This window comes from Manacus vitellinus, unplaced genomic scaffold, assembly GCF_001715985.3.
Source record: "Manacus vitellinus isolate BGI_N305 unplaced genomic scaffold, ASM171598v3 scaffold_0_pilon, whole genome shotgun sequence".
In the NCBI taxonomy this organism is placed as follows: domain Eukaryota; kingdom Metazoa; phylum Chordata; class Aves; order Passeriformes; family Pipridae; genus Manacus; species Manacus vitellinus.
In genome coordinates, this window is record NW_021938789.1 from 44,160,504 (window position 1) to 44,178,355 (window position 17,852).

General features: G+C 36.0%; 1 protein-coding gene across 1 annotated transcript in view; it reads left to right on the forward strand.

The window, feature by feature from the left end:
- CENPE (centromere protein E) overlaps nt 1–17,852 on the forward strand; it is a 33,508-nt gene that overhangs the window by 6,399 nt on the left and 9,257 nt on the right. The window contains exons 8-29 of the mRNA XM_029959509.1: nt 321–372; nt 1,174–1,261; nt 1,454–1,580; nt 2,220–2,339; nt 3,635–3,793; nt 4,152–4,296; nt 5,460–5,554; nt 5,879–5,935; nt 6,015–6,182; nt 8,140–8,214; nt 8,455–8,574; nt 8,684–8,818; nt 9,442–9,619; nt 10,071–10,225; nt 11,239–11,553; nt 12,336–12,647; nt 12,842–13,000; nt 13,793–14,002; nt 14,902–15,186; nt 15,292–15,450; nt 16,345–16,587; nt 17,167–17,358. Coding sequence (XP_029815369.1) covers nt 321–372; nt 1,174–1,261; nt 1,454–1,580; nt 2,220–2,339; nt 3,635–3,793; nt 4,152–4,296; nt 5,460–5,554; nt 5,879–5,935; nt 6,015–6,182; nt 8,140–8,214; nt 8,455–8,574; nt 8,684–8,818; nt 9,442–9,619; nt 10,071–10,225; nt 11,239–11,553; nt 12,336–12,647; nt 12,842–13,000; nt 13,793–14,002; nt 14,902–15,186; nt 15,292–15,450; nt 16,345–16,587; nt 17,167–17,358 — 3,549 coding nt within the window. The remainder of the gene's footprint in view (nt 1–320; nt 373–1,173; nt 1,262–1,453; nt 1,581–2,219; nt 2,340–3,634; nt 3,794–4,151; nt 4,297–5,459; nt 5,555–5,878; nt 5,936–6,014; nt 6,183–8,139; nt 8,215–8,454; nt 8,575–8,683; nt 8,819–9,441; nt 9,620–10,070; nt 10,226–11,238; nt 11,554–12,335; nt 12,648–12,841; nt 13,001–13,792; nt 14,003–14,901; nt 15,187–15,291; nt 15,451–16,344; nt 16,588–17,166; nt 17,359–17,852) is intronic.

Here is a 17,852-nt window from a genome sequence, read left to right on the forward strand (position 1 = left end):
ATAGAATACAGTTTTGGGTTACACCCACCATGCTCTATGGGCAGAGGGTGCGAATAGTCTATTGACAACAATAGTCTAGTTTCTGGGAAATGACATGGAAGGCTATAGAATACAGTTTTGGGTTACACCCACCATGATGAACTGATCTCAGCTGTCCTAACTAGGACAAGCAGCTATGGTTACTTCCAATAATGACAGACCTCTTGGGGTTTTTTAAGTGTAACTGTGGTTTATGAAATTCTTAGCAGAGATTTAGAATTAAGAGGATTTAAACTAAATTCTCTCAGAACTAACCTGTGAAATATTTCATAAATTTGCAGAACTTGGTAGATCTGGCAGGCAGTGAAAGAGCTAGTCAAACAGGATCTGAAGGTGAGTGTTAAATGGGGCTCTCCTGATGACCATTTCTGTTAATTAACCCTAACAAGAGACTATGATAGGAAATTCTTTGATCTATGTGCTATTGTGTTACTTATTGTCTATAAATAAGCTCTTTTCCCCTTGGTAGAGCAGGTTCTACTCAGGAAAATATTGTAAATGCTGTAAAGTGCAAACAAGTAGTAATATTCCTTTTCTAGAGTAGCAGGCCTGGCAACAGTCATGCACTGAACTAATAGAATGGAGATGACTCAGTAAAGATTCACCTGTAATAACAAAATCACTAGAAGCTTTTTAGGGACTTGTATATAAAGGTGAAGAGGGAGTAGATGGCTTGTTCTTTAGCTATTGAGAAGCTTGGCTGTTAAAAGTGACAGCATGAAGCTGCACAAAAATGTCTTTATCAGAAAAAAGTGATCTGAGAGGGATGTCTTATGAAGAGTGACTAACCCAAAACTTGTATCGAAGGCTGGTTTGTTATGCATGTAAATGTTGCAATTGCAAAATTTAAACAGGAAACAAAATTAAAGTTCTTATAGCACCACCTACTTACTCTATAAAGGTTCTAAATGTTCATTTGTGATTACTCTCTTACTTCGATGCTTTTTGGCTATTACAAAGGATTTGATACTGCCTGCTGATGGCTCATAGTGCATTGTGGCACTTGAGATTCAACTCTTGGATAATCCTTCTGAGCATAACATAGCACACAAGCTTGACAGGTTGAAAATGTATCTTAATGTTTTAAATTTAAAATAATAATAATAATTAAAAACATTACTGTGTGGTACCTAGGTGTCCGATTGAAAGAAGGCTGCAATATAAATCGGAGCTTGTTCATTCTGGGTCAAGTTATCAAAAAACTTTGTGATGACCCTTCTGGGTAAGCAACTGTTCATACACCTGTTATAAGATAAGTCACTACTAAACTAAGAAATTAAAATCCTTTATTTATAATATTTTGTAGGTAACTGTTTCAAATAACCTGTTATCTCTAGAAAATATATTTACTGCGAGTTTCTTCTATGCAAAAATCCGAATGATTTTTTTTTTTTTCTTTCCTCTTTTTCATTAGCTTCATAAATTACAGAGACAGCAAGCTGACTCGAATTCTGCAGAACTCCCTTGGAGGAAATGCTAAAACTGTTATTATTTGTACAATTACTCCAGTTTCTTTTGATGAAACACTCAGTACTCTTCAGGTAAAACTTCTCACCTCTTCTCCAGCACTATTCTGGCTGAAGGCTTTGTTGTAGATAGGGGAGGGTGGAAAATGTAATCTGATGGATCTTTAATGACTTGGATCTTCTAAAGGGCTTCTGTGGACTCAGAATTTGAAATATTTGTTTTGTATACAGAACCTTTTCACAGTCGTCATTTTGTATTAGCTTGTCTACCTAGAGCTTTCTGGGAGTTGGAACAAAGCTCCTTCTCTTGCAGGCAGGAGATAACCTCTCTTCTCATTTGCCTTTTCCAAACACAGTTAGAACAAGTCTTTGCTAACACAAGATTTAAGACTGTTAAAGAACACTGTTCTGTAGGTAGGATTGTCTTCCTTTTTGGTGGTCTTTTGAGCTTTCTATTAAATAAAAATAATGTGGGATATATTTGCTTAAATGTTATGCTTCATGTTTTAGATATTAATATCAAGCAAAGAAAACTTACTTTTCAAATCTCAGAATACATTAAAAATAAACCAATTTCGATATTTGTGTCCCTATTATATGCTGCTCTTTATCTAATAAACTCTCCCTTTAATTCTGTTGGGAAATATGGGACAGAGTAAGTCTTTTTAGAATATTTGTTCTCGAACTATTGCCCATGAAAGCATATTCTTTCAGTTTGCCAATACAGCCAAAGGAATGAAGAATACACCAAAAGTCAATGAAGTACTTGATGATAATGCCCTCCTGAAGAGATACCGAAAAGAAATTGTGGACTTGAAAAAGCAGCTGGAGGAAGTGTGTAATAAACTTCTTAAAATTAATCTATCCGTAGCACTGATAGCTGTTTGGAAACTACCTGTTTTAAACCAAAAGCAGTTAAATTTGCAGGAGTAGGTAAAGTGTTTAAAGTGATATGTCATTTTTATTGAGAGAATAGAAGTTGAAAAGGTGATGTATAGTCTAGAACAACTGATGATAGTCCATATATCTGTGAAAGCTAACACTGAGATCAACTAAGAGAATTGCTTTCTTTCACTAGGTTAATATAATTAAGAAATAGAAATTTGTCACGCATTATAGCACACTTTAACAGATCAAAATTAATTGCAATATAAGAAGTTACTGAATGTCCATTAAAGACCACAATTTAATCCATATTTTTTCCCCCCTACTAATGTTTAACCTTAATTGGAGTTGCAAAAAGTTGCAACTGCATTAAGATCACTGGCAAAACTTAGGTCATGTAAAGTCAGAAGATACATTTAGAAAATGAACAATAGTAACTTCCCACAAAACAGTGTAATCTCTCATATGTTCATCTTTCTCTAAAAATCTATGTAGTTGTGGAGCAATCTTGCAAGTCTTGTTAGAGCATAGATGTTAAAACATAAAGCACAGGAAAAAAACAATGCTGAACATACTGTTGTGGTGAATAAAATCAAAGTATGCACATATATTATGTTGCAAATTATAAATATCCTTAGAAAAAAATTTATGAAAAATAACTGACCTCTTATTTTTAACAGTAATTAATTTGCACCTAGGAGTATGTTTGCTATCTTCTGAGATAGTAAGTAGTGAGGAAAGTAGTACAGAAAAGTTTGTTGGAAAATTTCATGTGACTTTGAATTACTCCACAACATTGTAAGCTTATGATAAAGTTGTCAAAAAACAGCTGTTACTTTCAAAACAATACATTTTCAGTACTTGGATTTAAAGAGACCACATGCATTAGAGTAGCTTGCTGTTACTTGACAATTGAATCGTAGTTCTGAAAGAGTTTCAGGCTTCTGGCACCACGGGAAGGTCATCTAATCTATGTCATATTTGAAAGAATGTTTTTTTTTTTATCCCCAGAAAAATCTGAGGCTGTATTGTTTCTGGGAGTTTTGACCCCTTTTAAATACTTAGTCTGCAGGTAAATTGTAGACTAAGTTGTTAGTTTCATTATGAAAGACTAAAGACTCCTCTTCCAGGTTTTAAAGAATATATGTGTGTAGTTGTTTTTAAATATCAGTAATTGTGTCTCTTCTGTAGGAGTAGTTTGTGCTCTTAAAATGTCAGTTTGATTAATATTCTTTTTATGGAAGGTGTCTGTAAAGACTCAAATTCATGCAATGGAAAAGGACCAATTGGCCCAGCTGCTGGAAGAAAAAAATTCTCTCCAGAAAGTACAGGAAGACAAGATACGAAATTTAACTGAGATGCTGGTGACCGCTGCTTCCTTTGCCTCAAAAGACAATGTTAAAGTAAGCACCTGTTCTAGATCTTACTTGACAACTCTGAAATACTTTGTGAAAGGTAATATTAAATACATCGGGTTATATTGACAATGAAGAATAAGTATGATAAACAATTTTCGCTTTTTTTCCCATATTTTTAAGAGGCTAACTTATAAAATAACTTCCAAGTATAATTCAGTATTGCTTTGCAGTGAAAAGACTGCAGACACTTTTCCTTTCAAACTACCATGCTGTAAATTTTGAGGAAACTGCAAAACCCTGTCTAGTTAGCTGCTGGTACTGTTGCAGAACTAGCCTAATGCAACATTTACTCTCTACCTACTGGTTTGATTTTTATCACTTTTCTGTAAATGCTTTTTTAAAGGCCAAGAGAAGAAGAAGAGTTACTTGGGCTCCTGGTAAAATAAAACAGGCAAATGTGAGCTATTTTGAAGACTTTGAAAAAGACATGCCGACTGAAACAAAAAAAATGAAAATGTCTCTGTCAGCATTACCAGATGCAGACGATTGTAAGTAACCTCAGGAAAAAATAAAACAAATCTGCAAAGCAGCTTTGAAATCAGAAATAATTCCTTTTTAATAAATCTAAGTTAAAAAGCAAATCAATTTGTTAACAATACAAAAGCTAAATTTAGTTACCACTGTTCTCAAATAATATTCCATGTTTATCTGCCAGAAAAGAATGCTGCTGGGAAGTGGATTTAGCACGCTAATTATGGTCATTCTTGTGTTGGAAATAAGGTTCATTTTATTTAAAAAGTGGGAGCATAGTTGCTATCCCAGGTGAAATAATGTGTAGCATGGCCAGCAGGTCAAGAGAAGTCATTCTGCCCCTCCCTTTACTCTGGTCTCGTGAGACCTCAGCTGAAGTGCTGTGTCCAGCTCTGGGGTCCCCAGCACAGGAAGGACATGGACCTGCTGGAGCAAGTCCAGAGACGGCCACAAAGATGATCAGAGGGATGGAACACCACACCTCTCCTATGAGCAAAGGCTGAGAAAATTGGGATTGTTCAGCTCGGAGAAGAGAAGGCTCTGGGGTGACCTTATTGTGCCTTTCCAGGATCTGAAAGGGGCCCACAGGAAAGCTGGAGAGGACATGTAGTGATAGAAGGGGGAATGGCTTTAAATTGAGAGTGGGTTTAGATTGAATATTGGGAAAAAAATCCTAATTATGAGGATGGTGAGGCACTGGAACAGGTTGCCCGGAGAGGTTGTGGTTGCCCCATCCCTTGGAAGCATTCAAGGCCAGGTTGAATGGGGCTTTGAGCAACCTGGTCTAGTGAAAGGTGTCCCTGCCCATGGGGGGAGGGGAGATGCAACTAGATGGTCTTTGAGGTCCCTTCTAACCCAAACCATTCTATGGTTCTATGAAATTCCTGATAGATAAGTTTGCAAGCATTGCCTTACTTAATTTCCCAAAGAAAATAAGTTGATTCTGGATTTGGTTTAGTATTCATTAGCTTGTGATATGGTGGTCAGCGTAAGTGTAGAGACTGGACTTCAGTGGTGTTCCCTTTCATAACAGAAAATCATGAGTCAGAACTCCTACTCAGTGTGCTATGTTTTGCCACTGAATGACTATTTCCAATGTCTTAAAATTGTTTTGTAAGAAAATTCCTGATGTCTAGTTTAAAATCTACTCATACTTTTTTTAATACATCTTTCTTTTCAGCTATGTTAGATAATTCTGAATGTGACAACCAATCTCTGATGGTTCCTGATCAAATTGCAGAAGTAGAATGGATCGCTGGACCTAAAATGACTTGGGTAACATCATAATCTATTTCAGTTGTAATACTGTGCATATGCATATATGCATAATATACTTCTCAGTAAGATCAACCTTAGTGTTCTGTAGGACACCAGTATTATTCTATGTGTCTGCAGAATTATTATAACTGGTTAGAAAGTAAGTCTCTTGGACATCTCTGCAAAGGTGTGGGATGGTTCTCTGCTACTATGCATTTGTGGCAAATGATCCAGTAAACTTTGGCATATAGACAGGACTAGCTGTGAAAAGATAAGCAACAAAGAATATAATACTCAACTTGATCTTGTAGATCTGTTAATTGAGAGTGATTCTTTTTCTAGACTCAAAAAGACTTTGAAGAATCTGTGCAACTCTGTGAAGCGATAGCACTTGAAAAGGTAAGTCTGTTCTGAATTTTCTAGAATAAGACTGACATTCCAGCAACAGCTTCTAAAGTTTCCTGTACTGCTTCTTCAGGATATTGCTGTAAATAAGGCCAGCATCCTGCAAGCTAACCTGGATAACCTAGTGTTGGAAAATGAGCAGTTGAAATTAGAAATAAATGAAATAAAGGAGAAACTGAAGGAAAAAAAAGAAATAGATGAATTTGAAGCACTGGAAAAACAAACTCAAAAAGATCATGAGGTAAGGTGCATTGAAATAGATATGAATTCTCTATGCTCAAATGTTTTCTAGAGTTTATTCAGTGTACATAGACTTGGATGTTGATTCACAAACAGCTACATTTGCCAACAGAATGAATGAACACAGGATTTAAACTGGATTTACTTGGAGTGTAAAATTCAGACAAATGTTTGGCGACTTGTATATGGTTAAATGTATATTAGTGTGTGTGTCGATATGTATCTATATATTATTTTTATATACACATGATCTGAATTTCACTCTAGACTTCAGTAAGACAGTTGTTTTGCTGCTTAAATACATTTTAGGCCTGTTTTAAAGTTAAAGTGTGATTGCTAAACTCTATTTCACATCTTTCTTGGTTTACTAGATAGCTTTGGCTTTTGGTAATCCATGGACTATGTGAGCCTTAACTTTTAACATACTATTTAACTTCATCATGAAATATTTTAAAATAATAGTGTGAATACTAATGTCTGGAAAATTGAAACATATTTTGTGCCAGGAAGTCAGAAAAATCATAAACTTATCTATTGGTTAACTTATGATATAGGAAATGCTGATTTTCAGTTCTCTTCACCTCCTTGTGCAGTTAGTGGAGTATCTTGTTTGTCCAAATGTTTTATGCTCTGATTCTGTAACTTTAAATACATATTAATTGTATTAGGTTCTAGCTGCCCAAAGGCTAGACTGTGAAATAAATAATTGCCCAAAGAAAACCCAAAACCAGCAACCTGAGGTATTGAGACATGGATGTATTATTCTATTTCTTTCCTGGTGCCTTTGCTGGAGTGTACTTGTCCACATCAGACTGTTCAATATCCTCTGATCATGACACTAAGGATGACGTTCGTTACCTCCTCTTGCAGTGTTGTTTCAGGTTACAATTTAACAATATCACTGCTTAGTTTCATTGTGTTCCCTACAAAGATTTATGGACCTTAAAGAAAATGGATCCCTAAGATATTATAATTTATTTTGTATCTAAGATTCTTTTTAGAAGACCCTTTGTATGCTGGATTAATTGTGCTATCTGCCTCAGCCAATGTTTAACAAATCCTCAGTTACACAAAAACTTTGCATGGAAAACTGTATCTAATACAGATGCAGTGTCCTAAAGCAGTCTCTATTACAAGAATTGCTTTTTGAATGATTCAAGTTTTATGGACCTGAATACAGTCCATAAAATGTAAGCATTTACTGATGCCCATGTAGTAGATTAATTACAGCAATATTGAAAGGTCACATACTTCACTACATACATTAGTTGAAATCCATCAGTTTCTAAAAGTAAATTGCATAAGAATACTCACAGGAAAGCACTTGCTTTAAAGCTTTTCACCGATCTTAAAATTACAGATTAGACTTTCTCCTTACCTATGCTTGTGACTATAGAGAAGTACTTGTAGATGGGTGCTTATTGTAAAGCTTTTCTAACAAAGACCAAAAGAAAGGAATTCTTAAATTTCAGAAGTGCCTTTCTATGTAGTCTTCTACTTGTACCTTCTTTCAGATAATGCCACTGAATGTGTTCATGGCTTGCTTTACTTCAATTTTGGCACCTTCTCATTCCTGTTAGTGAATAGATTAAATCATAAATAACTGCACTGTGTCACAAAAAGCTGCTTAACATGACTAGAATTTGTGTCCTATCTGTACAATTTCTCCATGAATTGCTTTGATCACATCGCTCTTGCTTCTCAAGCTGTTGTAGGTAGCTCGAATCCTTTCTAATTACTGGGAAGCTAAAAACAGAGCTTTGCATCTTATCTATCCATTTGAAAGAATATGTAGCATCTTGCTTCAATAGATGTGTGTATGTATATATGGTTTGCCCACTACTACAGAAGAAAACACAAGATAGACCTTGCTTGTTTTCATGGTGTTGGCAACTAAAAACTATTGGTGTGGGTGCTTTCTAACATCCTCTGCAATTTTGCTTCAATTTGCTCCACAGATACAACTAATGCATGAAATTACCAACTTAAAGAATCTAGTTTCAAATTCTGAAGCATACAATGAGGAACTTCAGGTGAGCCTCTCCATGCATTTACATGCAGTAAGAATTGTATGAAATGTTCTTGATTTGTTTATCTTGAACTACTGTATCTGCTGTGGACATGATAGACATCATTGGGCTTTGGTTAGTCTTACCAGCTAAAAGGAGGATATGTCTAAAACCCATGAACTCTTTCTGTGTAGGTTTTTGATAAATTCTGACCTGAAAAACCAGGCACTAAAATCTTCCTTCTCTCTTTCCTTCAACTTTTAGGCAGAAAACAATTCCAAATCGGAACAGCTGAAAGAGAAAGACAACGAAATAAAGATATTACAGAATCTTGTGGAAGAATTACAAAAAGCAAGAGTGGAAAAAGAGCTATCTTTTTCAGTGGTAAACCTCAGTTTTCTGCTGGGTTGTATTCACATTTTAACCACATTATAATGAACATGTTTTCTTTATTATGTCTAAATAATTTTTTAATTCTTTGAATATTTTTCAGGGAGATTCTGATAAGCTAGTTGAGGAAATTCAGCAGCTGAATAAATCCCTCTTAGATAGTGAAGCTATAGCCTTGGATGCCAAAAAAGAATCTGCTTTTCTCAGAACCGAAAATTTGGAGCTGAAGGAGAAGATGGCAAGTACTTGTTGAACTGCATTTACAACTGTACCAAATGCTGTTAAGGGCACTTGTGCTTCCAGACTAGTGAAGAAGGCAATCAAGAGTAGTGGAGCACAAGCTTCACAAGAAAGCACAAGTCATTAGCTTTCTCAAAATACTCTAAGTAATGTTTTTATTATGAAATTCGTGGAAAACAGCTCTTCAGGAAAGAGATAAAAAGAAAATAAAGGCTTCTGCCACAGGAGCGGGTGGTTAGTTTTAGGTTTACCAGTAGAAAGCCACAATAAAGGAACAGTTTTTAGGGCATTACTAGAATGTAAGACTTCAAACCTCATTTTACCAGAGAATAAAAGACAATAAGAGATGTGAACTCAAAAGTGGTATGGAGCTTAGTTTGAGCTTTGAAGGAGTAAAGACCAAATAGTAGCAGCAGTTACAACCCTAACCTCTAAGGTATGTTTTCTGAGAGGGCTCTGACAAGAATGCAGTTGTTAAATATTGGCTTATTCGGCCATATTTATCAAAGCCAAAGCTGTTCAGAGTGACAACAGAAAAATGTACCAGATGTAGTATTTAAATGGTAAGCAAGTAGACTTTTATTTTGTGTGTGACTTGCATGTTTTATTGTTTTCCTGAAGAATGAACTCTTAAATAATCACAACCAAATGCAAAAGGATGTTCAATTATATCAAAGCCAAATAGAAGCGGGAAAAGCCAGTTACCGAAAAATGCAAGCTGACTTGCAGAGAGAGTTGCAATCTGTATTTCAAGAAAACTTAAGACTAACTTCACTCATGGAGGGTAAAGTTCCAAAAGGTACTGTTCCAGGTGGTGCTTGTTCCCCTCACCCCATTTCCTCCCTTTTTCTTGTGTTGGGGAGGGGGGAAATAGGGAAGACTTCGGCTCTTGTTTTCCTGAATACTTGGAGATTCTGACAATATAAAAATACTGGAGTATCTGGTATGTAGTAACTGCTTTAGCACGTTCTTGAACGTTTTGGAAAACTGCAACTTATGGAATGTTTTATGTTTTGCACAAAGGCAGTTAAGTTAGTGAAGGCTGTTGGGAAGAATTTAAGATAAACTGGATGCCAACCTAACAAGTGATGACCAAATTCAGACCAGGAGCTTAATTGTTGGCCATTGTATAATTGTCTAGAATTATACTTATCTGACATGCAGAATGCATTATAAATCTTCTGCTTATTTTAAAACATGATTTTCTTCTCTTGCACTCACTTATCAGTCTAAACTTGTTAATTCTCTAGATCTGCTCACTCCTATGGAGCTGGAAAAAAAGGCAACTGACTTAAAAGGAGAACTAGAAAAAGCTTTGAAAGAGAATGCACTTCTACAAAAACAAGTAAACGAGCTATCAGAATTTCAGTCTCTACCAAATACTGTGGAGATGCAGAAGAAAGAGGTAAAAAAAAAACCCTAACCTTTTTTTTCTTTATTTTGTATGGTACTTGACTGGTAATGTATTAATGGAGGCCTATTGGATATGAAGTTTTAAAGCCAAAAGTTGTCTTGAGTCAAATAACCTGAGACTTTACAATTAAGTTTGTTAAATTATTGTTTCTCAGGTATTTAATATTTTTACCTAGGAATAAGTTTAAGATTACATATTTAGTCAGAGTCTACTATAGTTTATTTGGATTTTCTAGTCCAACATTTGTGTGCCTAATAGCTGTGGTCACTATTGATAACTGAGTGTATAGATATAATAGTGTTTGATCCTGGATACTATTCTAAAACTGATTTTTTTTATCAGTTTGGACAAAGAGACTATGTCAAGATCTCTTGGCAGAAATGCTGCTTGAGAAGTGAGAGATTTACCTTGCAAATTGTGGAAAATGCATGAGCAAACTATTTGTTTCCTGGCAAGTCAAAGCTCTAGACTAAGTGTGCTGGAAATATGTTTTAAGGGGTTTGTTTGCAAATACTTTCTGGGTTTCTTTGTCCTTAAATACCCGCAACTAAGTATGTGCAATGAAAACTATTCAAGGCAAGTAATCTCACCAGCTCATTAACACTTTGCAAAAAGTTCCAAACCATCCAGTGGTCTACTTCCACTAATCAACAAAACTTCATTAGATGGTAACAACTTCATAAACTCTGTATCATGAAGAAAGTATTGATACACCTAAATATTCAGTTTAGGAGTCCAGTCTTAGCTCAGACATAGGAAAAAAGAAGTAGTAAAGAACATCTAGAGTTAGAGGAGTGATTTCCAGAATCTGGAAGGGGCTTGACTGTCTTTCCTCTCTTTTAAGGATTCCTTGCTAGACAGTTCCCTACCAACAAAGCAAAACTGTATTTTGAAATATGCTTGCCTGTACTTTATTTCCTATATCTGCATATGTACATGGTTTTTAGTAGTTATGACAAATACTGATTGAGAAAATACTATTAATATTGCCTTTCTGTTGGCAGATTCTCGAAAAATGTGAGGAGTTATGTTTATTAAAATTGGAAAATGAAAAGCTGCTTTCTGAAGTAGCTGATAATGAAATTAAACTTAAACACATGACTGAAGAAATTGAAAAATCAAAAGGTGATCTAGCAGATGCACAACTGAAATATATGAAGTCTGATCAAGAATATGTGGCACTTAAACAGCTCCATGAAGAAATGGAACAAAAATACATAGCTACATCAGAAAATAATGAAAAAATGAAGCTCCAAATAGAATGTCTTTCCAAAGAAGCACAAAAGTCTAAAACAACTTTGGATGAAATTAAATTAGAGGTCAGTGTCACCTTGTTCTTTTTTACAGACAGGACTTGAGAAATTAACTTATAGTATTGAAAAAAGGAAAAAAGTTTTTGGAGGAGTACTCTTAAAGCTATAAATGACAATATCATTGATTTCCTCTAGCATGAGTGGATATTACTTATTCTATGCCAAGGGTATAATGCTGAAGGATTATGCTTTTCAATCTTTTTTTTTGTAGGCAAAGAAGTGTATATATTGCTCCAGGTTCTCCTTCCTTACTTGATCTTTTAATTCTTCTTTTCCCATTCTTAAGTTTTATCTTTATTATGTAATTTTCTTTTTAATGCCACTCTGACCTTCTCTACATAAATTCATACAAACCTTTTAGAACACAAGATATTCAAACCAAAGAGAATTTCTACAGAAATTAGGCATTAGAAAGGAAAAAAAAATATTAAAGAAAACATTTAAGAAGAAAAGGGAGCCAAAGATACATATTTTTGACAAAACTTTGGGCACTGGTGTGTCTGTCATATTCCAACTATGGATTTGATAATTCCTAAAATATGCTACAGTTTCATGTGTGGTGCTATGTTTTAGTAAGACTTTTGCTTCTAAGAAGAAACCACAGGAAAGTTGCATAAAATATGCTTATTTGATGTGGGCAAGAGTATAAGCAGTAACTTAAAGAGAAATTATGAACTTCCTGTCTCTCAGCCCTTCTAAGCTCATATAAGATTCTGTGAGAACATGTACACATAATGGAGTTCTGCATTACAATGAAAATATCTGGCCTTTTCCTTTGCAATCTAAAGCTCTCGAGCAAAATGAAAGAACTGGAAGAAAAAACAGCAGAACAAAAACAACTTCTTGAGCTAAGAGAAGATTTTATTCAGACTCAGCAGAAGTTAAAGGAAATGGAGCAATTAAAAGTGGAAGAAAGGATGAGTAAATTGAGACTGGAAGCTAAGGATTCAGAGATCCAGGCAATTCTTCAGCAGCTAACTGAATGTCAGGAAGAAATAAAAACTCTAACCCAGGAAAAAGATGACCTGAAGCAAAAAGCAGAGTCTCTCCAAGCTGAGACAGACCAACTCAAAGAGGATATAAAGGACACTGTTTCAATGGTAGGAATTTTGGCCTTATAGAAATAGACCATACATGTTAAGAGGAAGAGCGTAAGAACGCTATAAACTGTATTGAAATACTTAGGGGAGCATGGGAGCAGTAGGTTGTGTGGGACTTTTAAATCAAGAAATGCCTACTAATATTGCAAGATATTTATATTTTCTTTGTGGATTTTCTCTCTTGTATTCTAAAGAACATCTTGGCACATGAAGAACTGAGAAATACGCAAAGTTCTCTCAAGCAATCCCAGGCCACTGTCAAGAAGTTGGAAAAATATATTTCTGAAAACGAATCTCATGTTTTGAGCATTGAAGAGGCACTAGGAAAGACCATTAAAGAACTCGAAACACAGGTAAAACTTAATGTTTAAAAATTTAAAATAAAAATTCTTTCAGTGTGTTTTCCAACAGAATGAGAACAAGCCAGTCAACCTGCTTATAGTCTCTTCTGCATGTTCTTAGAAAATTTCTAACTCCTTGGTAGCAGGTGGGCAAGAAAATAGCACTGCTTGACCCAAACCTTTACCAGCTGCTGATCTGTTTCTGTTGAGCTTCAAGCTGTGAAATACACTCTAATAAACTTCTGCTTAACTAGTGTGCCCCTTGGTTGTGGATTTGAGTGTTGGCATTTGATGGCAAATGGAAGATGAGATAAGAGTTACTTAAAGGGAAGGAATGAGGCTAATGATTTATAACACTCAGTCCCACTGAGAAGTGTAATGTGATTGGCAATGGCAACTCAGTTCCCAACATATAGCAGAAAGCTGATCCACTGGTTTTTGTGCCAGTACATACAATGAGATTTTTCTTTAAGTATATTAGCTACCAGCAAGTCAGTGGTTTTGTATTCAGCATTTGTGTGCTTTAGAACAGATGCAACAGTATAACAAAATGGGTTTCTTTGGCTTCTTCCTCTCAGACTTTTTTTACTTAAAAATCTGGCCAATATTGCAGCAGATATTGCTAAAAGGTTAGAAATTAAAGTATAACAGGTGACAAAGGCCACAGACTTGGATTTGTAGCTTTTCTGGTTTGGTCAGAGTAATTTGATGTTAAAAATACTGCAGAAGAGTGAATCAAACAAAAATGTTGCATTTTATTTTGAACTGATGGAAACATTGTCTTTGCATATTTTTTTTTAATAGATCTCACAAATGACAGAAGAAATGAAAGTCATCAAATCAGAGAGAGATCAGCTTGCTGAGGAAAAATCAGAAAGTCATAGCTGGAGAGAAAGTGATCAACTTCAGGAGCAAAAGGAACAAATCATTTTCCTTACACAAGAGAACCGCTCATTGCAAGAGAAGCTGGACAGTTTACATCTGAGAAAAGAAGAGGCTGGGGAAGGAACTTGGGTAATTATGCTGAGGCTGTAATGGAGAGCAAGTTGTTTAAACTTTCACCTCGGTGAAATAATTTACAAAACACATTGGAGAAAAGGGTCCTGGTCCATGACTGTACAACATTACACAAGAGGTTTATTATTGTTTACTTGCAGTTTACCCCACCCATATTGGTGTATATGGACATGTAGTAGTAGAATATGACTGTGAATAGAGTATTAACTTGATAGAGGCTGGTGATGTTCTGCATTGGTCTGCACAGGGTTCTATAATTAAGTGGTTCTACAATTAAGTATCTGAAGCTAAAAACTGCTTGTCTGGAAGGGGTGGTTCTGCTTTCTAAAGCATAGCTAGAACTGACTCTTTTCCTGGCAGTGAAAGGGACATTGCAACCAACCCTTCCTGTAATTGGATGTGCTGATTGCACCTGTGTCTGTGTAGACAGAGAATGACAGACAGATAGACTTCAAAACAAAAAAAGTAAAGTATGTGTATCCATTTTAATATGGAAGGGAGAGTGGACAGATTTCAAGTCCTGACACCATTGTCAAACTACTGCTGAGACTAGAAATACAGATAAGAGCTCCAGTTTTGGGAGGGGGAGGGATTTGTTGGGCGTTTTTGTTTTCATCATTGTTGTTGTTCACCCCATGCTTAAATTATGACAACGAAATTCTGCTTCTGGTAACTTCTTTCAGAAGTCCTTGCTTCAAATCTTATTTTTCCATGTCCCTTATTTCAAAAACCTTGAACTGCATGTTGTGTTCAGAGAAATTTTATTATTCTAAGAAAGCCACAAATCTCTCTAAGACAGCGCCTTTATTTTACATACTCCACATGTCAAAGCTCAGGTATACTTCTCTTAAAGCTACTTTCCTAAATGTGCTGACATCTATCTTTGCATAAAATAGGTACCACAGGTCCAAGAAAAATCTCTTGAGCAAGAGTTGCTTGTTGTGAGGGAAGAGCTCAACCAGGCCCAAAGGAAATTGCATGAAATGGAGGAAGCGAAGGCCAGTGAATACGAAGGAGAATCTGATAAAATGGGGGGAAGAGATTTTATTCCAAAAGTGCATGACTGTCAGGAAGTGAGCACCCAGACAGAAAGAGAAGAGGATGATCTTAAAATGCAACTGGAAAATCTCCAGAATGAGAGAGACCAGCTAAGAGAAACTGTACAGGAGACAATAAGAAAGGTAATAAAAATAGTCCTGTTCCTGTAGGGTAATGCTTTAGTAAACTTCTGCCTTAGGTTTTGGAAGCATTGTTCAGGTGTTAATGTACTTCAATTGTGTCCAAAGAATTCAGAGATGCAGAAGGAGTTGCAGTGTACTCACAGATCTCTTGGACAACATCAGGAGACTATTGTGGAGCTGAAAGAAAACATTTCAGACAAAGAAAATCAACTCTCGAAAGCGCAGGAGGCATTGAAGGAAAAAACTGATGAACTGCAGCAGAAGGTCAGAAAGAGTTTTGTCAAGTAAACTAAAAATTCCATCATGTGTGGCAACCCATGTCTTCTGCAGGCTTCAGTTTGCAGGGGGTCCAGTAAATGTAAATAATGAAACTTAACTGATAGTTTTTACTTTCTTTTTTTTGCCCTGTACTGCTTCTCAAAAGAATTCCATGAAAACAGAGGCAGGGAAAGGATGATCAAATGCAGTTTGACCTGCAACCTGCCACCCTTATTTATAACTAAATATGTCTTAGTGCTGAATGACAGAATAGTTTTTTGCCATCAATACTGCACTTTGAACCTCAATGCGTTTTCCCAGTCTTAAATTTTTTAAAATTTTAATAATGTATTTTAGCTATGTAGCCCCAAAGAGCCTTGACCAACTTTAAGGCTGTTTAACTCATGCTTTACTTGTTGCACTATTAGAAATTTCCTGTCTACTTATTATTTCATGTCTTAAGCTTTTAGGCTTTTAGGGTTCATTCTTATGTGTGGTAATGTCTTCCATCTGGTGTGGATACAGCAATGGAGACATTTTTATGGAATTAGAATGGCCTGCAGGTTTTCCCACATTCACTTTTGACTCTCAGTGAGAGAGAAGCACTGAAATTTTGTTGACTTTTAAGAAAACTGTTATATTGGTTTTGCTTATTATAGCAGGAAACTAATGGACATGTCTTCTGTATGATAATCCTGTTATAACAACCCGTATGTGCAAATAGCGCTTATGAAATGGGATCGAATAACAATCCCCTCAGATCAGAACCTGATTAGTGGGACAAGAAGATTTAGGAACTTGGGATGTTAGTGGTTGGTTTCTCTCCAAACTGTCAAATTAATTCTACCCACACTAGAGATGATTAGAAATATTAACACTGGGTTTGATTTGTTCTTTCAGCTCACTGAAGTAACTGAAAGGCTGACTCATGTCTCATCTGAATATGGCAAGCTTCTGGCAGAAAAAGAACAAATTGAAAGGACAATGAATGAGCAAGTTTGTCAGCAGCTTGAGAAAATCACTGTACTTAGTAAGGAGAAAGATGAGCTGCAACAAATGGTGGAGACTTTTAAAGAAAGAGAAGAACATTTGTTAAAGGTCCAGAGACAGTCAGAGATTTTGGAGGACAGCCTTACAAGCAAGGTGAAGGGGTTTGGGGTTTAGTAGCTACTTTGTCTTCTGATGTTTTATTACTGATGTGCTAAACTTTTGATCAACACAAAACCTGTTTTAGTTCTCAGCTGTTTTAGAGGCTGGTGATGTTCTGCATTGGTCTGCACAGGGTTCTATAATTAAGTGGTTCTGCAATTAATTTTTATGCTTGCTAAACAATCATGAACATAGGCAAAGAACTCTGTACAAGTGTCTCTACTGATATTTAGAAATAGCATTCTTAACTTTTCTCAGCTTTGTAACCAGTTGGGTTTGTCAGTGCTTTGGGACAAATGCCAATTTATCAAATGTGTCAGTTTTATTATAACGATCAGTAACTGGACATATATTTTGACTTTAAAAGGTACTGTGTAGAGAGCATGTACCTAAGCGGGTTTGGAATCCTTAGTCCTTTGCAACCTTTCTGAATATCAGACTTGGTTTTGGAGCTTTTCTGGTTTGGTTGTAGTGGTTCAATGTTAAAAATACTACAGAAGAGTGAATCAAACAAAACTGTTGCATTCAATTTTGAACTGATGGAAACACTGTCCTTGCATATTTTTTTTATAGATCTCACAAATGACAGAAGAAATGAAAGTCATCAAATCAGAGAGAGATCAGCTTGCTGAGGAAAAATCAGAAAGTCGTAGCTGGAGAGAAAGTGATCAGCTTCAGGAGCAAAAGGAACAAATCATTTTCCTTACACAAGAGAACCGCTCATTGCAAGAGAAGCTGGACAGTTTACATCTGAGAAAAGAAGAGGCTGGGGAAGGAACTTGGGTAATTATGCTGAGGCTGTAATGGAGAGCAAGTTGTTTAAACTTTCACCTCGGTGAAATAATTTACAAAACACATTGGAGAAAAGGGTCCTGGTCCATGACTGTACAACATTACACAAGAGGTTTATTATTGTTTACTTGCAGTTTACCCCACCCATATTGGTGTATATGGACACGTAGTAGTAGAATATGACTGTGAACAGAGTATTAACTTGATAGAGGCTGGTGATGTTCTGCATTGGTCTGCACAGGGTTCTATAATTAAGTGGTTCTGCAATTAAGTATCTGAAGCTAAAACCTGCTTGTCTGAAAGGGGTGGTTCTGCTTTCTAAAGCATAGCTAGAACTGACTCTTTTCCTGGCAGTGAAAGGGACATTGCAACCAACCCTTCCTGTAATTGGATGTGCTGATTGCACCTGTGTCTGTGTAGACAGACAGAATGACAGACAGATAGACTTCAAGACAAAAAAAGTAAAG